The 6,069-nt window shown below is 35.9% G+C and overlaps 1 protein-coding gene and 1 non-coding gene across 2 annotated transcripts in view; one reads left to right on the top strand and one right to left on the bottom strand.

Moving 5' to 3' along the window:
• LOC103151717 (LIM and SH3 domain protein 1-like) overlaps positions 1-3,793 on the bottom strand; it is an 8,602-nt gene extending 4,809 nt beyond the window's left edge. The window contains exons 1-3 of the mRNA XM_007571912.2: positions 3,568-3,793; positions 2,981-3,075; positions 1,540-1,624 (exon numbers count right to left, since the gene is read on the bottom strand). Of these exons, the coding sequence (XP_007571974.1) occupies positions 1,540-1,624; positions 2,981-3,075; positions 3,568-3,636 (249 nt within the window). The 5' untranslated portion in view covers positions 3,637-3,793. The remainder of the gene's footprint in view (positions 1-1,539; positions 1,625-2,980; positions 3,076-3,567) is intronic.
• Positions 3,794-5,222: 1,429 nt separating this feature from the next.
• On the top strand, positions 5,223-5,294 carry trnac-gca (transfer RNA cysteine (anticodon GCA)). The gene has a single exon. It is a non-coding gene; the product is annotated as a tRNA-Cys (tRNA).
• Positions 5,295-6,069: the final 775 nt, after the last annotated feature.

Raw genomic sequence — 6,069 nt, forward strand, 5'->3', positions numbered from 1 at the left:
AACCCGCCTCTCGCCCGGAACGTTAGCTGGAGATAGGGACCAGCACCCCTCCCGACCCCGCTGAAGGGACAAGGGTGTAAAGAAAATGGATGGAATTGAATAAAATGAAAAGTGTTCACCTCACATCCCTTGAGATTTTTTTCCCCTATATTTTTCAGGCTACAACTTGACAAATAACACATAAAATCATAATGAAACACATTTTAGTGAAAATGATGAGGATGCATTTTTTTTTTTTTTTAGAATGTTTCACCAACAGAAAACGGAAACCTGTGGTGTTCATTTGTCTTCAGTCCCTTTTACTCTGGTGCCGTTAAATAAAATTCACTACAAGAGTCTCCTAATGTGTAAACAGAGTCTACTTGTGTGTAATCTGATCTTAGAGTTAGCTTATGAAACAAAGTCTATGGCTTTCAACGTCTCACAGAGCTCTGTTCAATCCATTGTCTGACAAAGGAAAGAGCGTAGCAAATGGATATGGTGGGAGAATCTGAGATACCTTCTCTACCCTACCTGCGTACCCTACCCTACTCGAGTTTTCTCCCATCCTTCGCCCTTTAAGCCCGGTTTGTCTCAGACGTCAACACGCGTTGCCAATCGGACAGCTGCTGGAGAGGATCCCACAGCTGTTTGGTTCCCCTTGTGTTCAGGACCAGCAGAGTGCCACACCATGGTGAACTGGGACCAGCTGTGCGCCTGTACTGCCAACTCATTTATCCATTTGATAGTCAATACAGTACCCTCAGATGAACCTTCAGAATAGCCACTTCCACCGCTGCATCAGTTCATGTTAGGCTTTTATGTTGATGAAAGCGAGTTTTATAGCGTTATAATCAATATTAAAGGTTCGGTCAGGTCTATTTAGGAAGCAAAGGGCAGAACAAGTCATCGTTAGGCATAACGTTACACTGCCTGATCACTGTATGGGTTTTCATCCAACTATCCTCTGTGTCAAGTTAAAGATTGTGACTGAGAAGCACAAGTGGTTTTCAGTCTTATGAAACCACAACCTTAAATGGACATAGCATTTTTAATCATGTTGCGAGACAGGGGAGAGTCTCCAAAGTTACGCTGCAAGGGAATCTTTTTGAATTTGCGTGACTTGGAGGACTTATCCCTGAGCTCAGCTTAATTAGCTGGCAGGAACAGTGTGATTAGATCAGAGCTTAAGAACAGAGAAGGTACAGAGGAACTCTCGTCTAAAGAGCAGTTCACTGACATAAACTTTTTTTTTTTTTTGGAAGAAAATCTGTCAATGTTAGCAGCAGCTGAGACGCAAACATCTGGGATTTTGTCAACGGCTGTAAAAGAAGACAAGTCAAAGCTTCTACTCCGCAAATAATCCAATAACAGAGCACACTGATGAACTGAAAGTTAAGTCTGATTTACCTGCCGGAGCAAACATGGAGCTGAACGAGTGAGACGATTAAAAAAAGAAAGTTACACCAAAGCCTCGCCGATGACATGAGATGAGAAAATGTACGGCTCCTCTGTCGGCAGGAGAAACGCGAGAAGGCAGAGAAAGAGGCCTGATCTCACCTGGCTGTTGAGCAGGCTCTGTTGTTTCAGACGTAGATTCTCAGGGGTGTCGGTCACAATGGTGAAGGAGGTTTTGGGATAATGCCTAATAAGTGTGTACATAAAATAAAAAGCATTAAAGAAGTTGAATAAATGAAGTAAGTAAGTAATGAAGAAATACATAACCTTGTTTTTTTTGGGGGGGTGTTGGGGGGCTTATCTATATTGAAGTGCATACAAACACATAATATCTGTGTTTGTACACACACAGATATTTCCAACCAAAGCTTTTCGAAACACCTTCATCATGACTTAAGATAGGTCAAATTAATCTGTTATCCCACAGAGTCTTCCAACATGCTATTCTTGTTTAGGAGTTCGGAAAATCTTCTAAAATGATCAATATTAAGTCGTGATACGTCACAACTGTAGGTGTGTGAATGATGGCAGTCTAAGAAAGATTCAGAACATCTGCCCGAAAAATCACAACTGGGCCTGATCAGCTCAGACCGGCTTGATTCTAAAGACTTTTGGTACGCCGTGTAATATTCCTGCGTGACTTGTCTTTGACCAAGGCAAGATAACACCAGTTTGAATAATTTGTTCTGAATCCAACGTGAGAAATCACATGAACATCCAGTGGGCAGAACCATTAGAACAGCTGTCATGCCGAGAAATAGGAATTGCATTGACATTTACAGAACTTCTGGTTGTCCTCCTTTAAATTCCATTTGTTTTTCTTCTTCCAAACTTTTAAATCCTTGAATAATGTTAGGTTAGCTGAAAAGGAAGCTATCAGCCCCTTTCTTTAAACTGAAGAGAGAGACCAGAGACACAAATAAATGTTATTCATCAAATAAACGTAGTTTCTAATCTTGTAATTGTTAATTGAAGCCTTTACAAATTTCCCCAGTTCAAATCCTTATAATAAACGTCATTATTCGCATTTGTGATTAGATAGCTTTCTGACTAGGATAATTCATTCTTCGTATAAAGTTTATTATAAATACGTATAAAGTTTATTATAAATATGAAACCGGTTCATTTTAAAAAAGGTGAATTAGTACTGTTCAATGGAATTTATAGACCAACAAATAATTAGTGCTTACTTATGAAGTCAAAGATACAATTTTTTTTTTATATTGAGGCTGTTTTTTTTTTTTTCCTAAAACAACTAATAAAAAGGAAAACAGTAAAAGACCAACACAAGGCCTGAAAGATGCATCCTCCTTCAACTGATGTTCACTTGTGTGCCAAGTTTTTACTAAAATATCAGTTTTCTCTCTGGTAAACTATAAATAAAAGAGAACGTGAGTGAAGTCTAAGAAAAAGAACAGCAACTCAAGCTTTCAACTCTTGAGTATTCAGTCTCTGCTCCATTTAAGTATTGTGAAATTATTCAAGAACTTAAATGAATTGCTTATAGTCTTCAACTTTTATTGTTCGCTATGAATGCACTCACATAGTACAGTAGGGTTTCTTCTCAAAGCCTTTGTAGTTGTTCATACTCAGGGCCATCTTGCAGACTTCACAGCTGAAACAACCTTTGTGCCAGTACTGGAGGGGGGGGGCGACAAAATACAAAGGTTTGCAAAGCTCTAGAAAAATAACACATTCAACATCATCATCACATTAGAAATTAAAACACTTTCTTCAGTTGCAATTTTTTTTTTCTTTGTACCTGCTATAAGATCCCTTTCGCTTTACAAATTTTTTAGAGGCTTTTGAGAAACCGGGCATGGTTGCTGTACTGCTTTGTTTGTGACAAATATAGAAAGCCATCTGGATCAAACTCAAATGCCGAAAAAGAACATTTCTCTGGCTTTAAAATTTTAAATAACAAACAAAACTGAATGTGTCCAAAAAACAGCTAAAGGAAGAAGTGATCCCTCCAGTAAAGGCGTATGTAAGAGTTATTTGACTTATTCAAGATGCAGAGATTGGCATAAAAGTATCAAATAAAGAATATCAACAAAAAATTAGGTCAACAAATGTCACCTCCGAACAACATAGTGATACGTGAATAAGGTTAGACTTGTACCATCTTACCTTATCAAGGCAGTTTATTTTTTCTGTTGGATAAACTGGCTTATTGCATCTCCCACACGGTGGATTCATGGCAGCAAGGCGATTCTTCACACTTCAACAACAATAAAATCTCTGATAAAAAAAAAATAAAAATAATAATGAAAAACCTTTTAATGAGTTATTGATGGGCAGCAAAAACAGTTACTGTTCCTGCGTTTTGCATGGACACATTTCTGGTAATATACTACACCCGAAGTCAAGGAGGAGTTAAATCTGCCTGGAGCGTTCACTTGTCCTCGTAAGATTGAATTTTACCGCATTTTATGAGAATATAAAACTAGCAGGACTATAAGATGTCATTAAAATTGTATTGCCATTAAAAGCATAACTTAATGCCAGCACTAGTTTCAGAGTTCTTATTAATTGGATTTTTTTCTGCAATTATTTAATTTTTCATAATCAAATATAAACGCTAGTTGGCTTTGAAGTTAATGTCTATGTTGTATTACGTTGCATTACTCATATTGCGGATTACTGTGGGCTAATTTATTGATCGATCACAACAAATAATTCGAATTGTTCCCCTCCCCCCCCCCTGCACCTGAATGCAGCATCATCTCCATTCAAGCAGTTAAAAGAGTAGTGAAATTTGTACTGGATGATATATATCCAATATACATATTATACGCCGTATTTTAAAGAATATTTTATGTACGTATTTTATGCACATAAATGACAAAAATCTGGCTGCACTGGCGTCACACAACACAATGTGACGATAAGATGCAAGGAGATCCCAGATGAAAAAAAAATATTAAAATTAAAATCTAATATTATAAATATATTAAAGAAATTATAGAAAAATAAATTTTAAGAGTGTTACTGAAACAATTTATTTTGTAAACGACTTTCAATCAATTACGTGTTTGAGATACTTATCATAGCTAACTATTATTGAGTTATTACAGTAAGTAAAGACAGTTTGTACGCAGATGCAGCATCTTAGAACGTAATATTAAAATATGTAATCGAAAGGTAAACAGGTTCTGTCGTAGTATTGAAAGTCCAATCCTCTATAATGACTAAATGGCTCTATCTGCTGGAAAACAACATAATAACAACTGAGTCCGCCGAACGTCACCAACGCATCATGTTAGCGCCATATTGTAAGTGGCATTTTTGGTGAAACGCGGGCAAAAAAGATGAAATATGCAACATAAACACGGATTAACTATTATAATTGAATTATATGAAAGAGATATTGTTTGATGTATTGACAGAGCTTAATTAAGGTAAGCAGCATTAAAGTAGAACGATTTACATTTTTTGTTTCAGTGGTAATAATTATAGATACTCTAATTAGCATGATTGTAGTGTGTAAAACGTAATCAGCAAAATGAGTTAAATGTGAAATGCAGTGTTTTTCTTCATTTGGAGTGTATATTCGACAGTATAGTGTCTTGAGGCAAAGTTGCCACTCACAATATGAAGAAAGCGCTGATGCAACGTGTCTATCAGTAATGTAGTCAAAGTGATTTATAAGCTCAGCACGAGGTAAAATATACATTTACGTAAGAAATACTTATATTTGGGAAGTACTACACTACATTAAAAGAATTGTCAAACAGTGAGATGTCATAGTATCTTAAATATGTGGGATATCGAAATACGAGCGCGGGGGTATAGCTCAGTGGTAGAGCATTTGACTGCAGATCAAGAGGTCCCCGGTTCAAATCCGGGTGCCCCCTGTTTTTATAAATATATGATTCCAGATCTTCTTCTGGAAACGCTTAACTAGTTATACAATTACAGCATTTGTTCTTATTTCTACATAAACAACTTATATTTAATTTATTGCAGCATTTTCCAAAGGGTCCAATTTATTTTTTAGCTGTTTATACCAATAAATATTTATGCCAGGTGTATTTCTGTTGTAAAATCAAATAATGTGTGCTTTCCGATCAGATGCGTTATTGCCATTTCGAAACGCATCTGGAAGCAGCATTAAAGTAGTTTCATATCTAATTGTGATATCCAAATAATACAGGAAAAACTGCATTTTTTTATAAGCAAAACAAATTAAAAAATGTGTAGTTTTTTTTTTAGTATGGCTTCCAATTTTTAGCAGCTGTAGTAAAGAAGCAGGACTATGAAAAACTGCTCGGTAATCATGAAGAATATATATTTTAGTTAAATACATTACAACCATTGTTTCTATTCTTTTTAGATTGTGCTTATTTGGCTCCATCTAGTGGCGGAACAAAATAGAGCCATATCCGTCTTGTTTATGAGTAAAAAAACAAGACGTTTAAAAATGTTTAAAACGTTTTAAAAATCTATTAAAGGGGGTAATATGTAAAATCAGCTTTTTTGAGTTTTACATCACGTTATATTGTTATTCCCTGTTACTCAAACAATTACGTAGATGCAATTTTACCGATTTGTAATTTATCTCTGTCAAATTATATCCAAGGCAAGGTTGTGTGAATTTCACACTAGCATGGATGATTTTATATGTGCGTT

Source organism: Poecilia formosa, unplaced genomic scaffold (genome assembly GCF_000485575.1).
Source record: "Poecilia formosa unplaced genomic scaffold, Poecilia_formosa-5.1.2 Scaffold7, whole genome shotgun sequence".
Classification (NCBI taxonomy): domain Eukaryota; kingdom Metazoa; phylum Chordata; class Actinopteri; order Cyprinodontiformes; family Poeciliidae; genus Poecilia; species Poecilia formosa.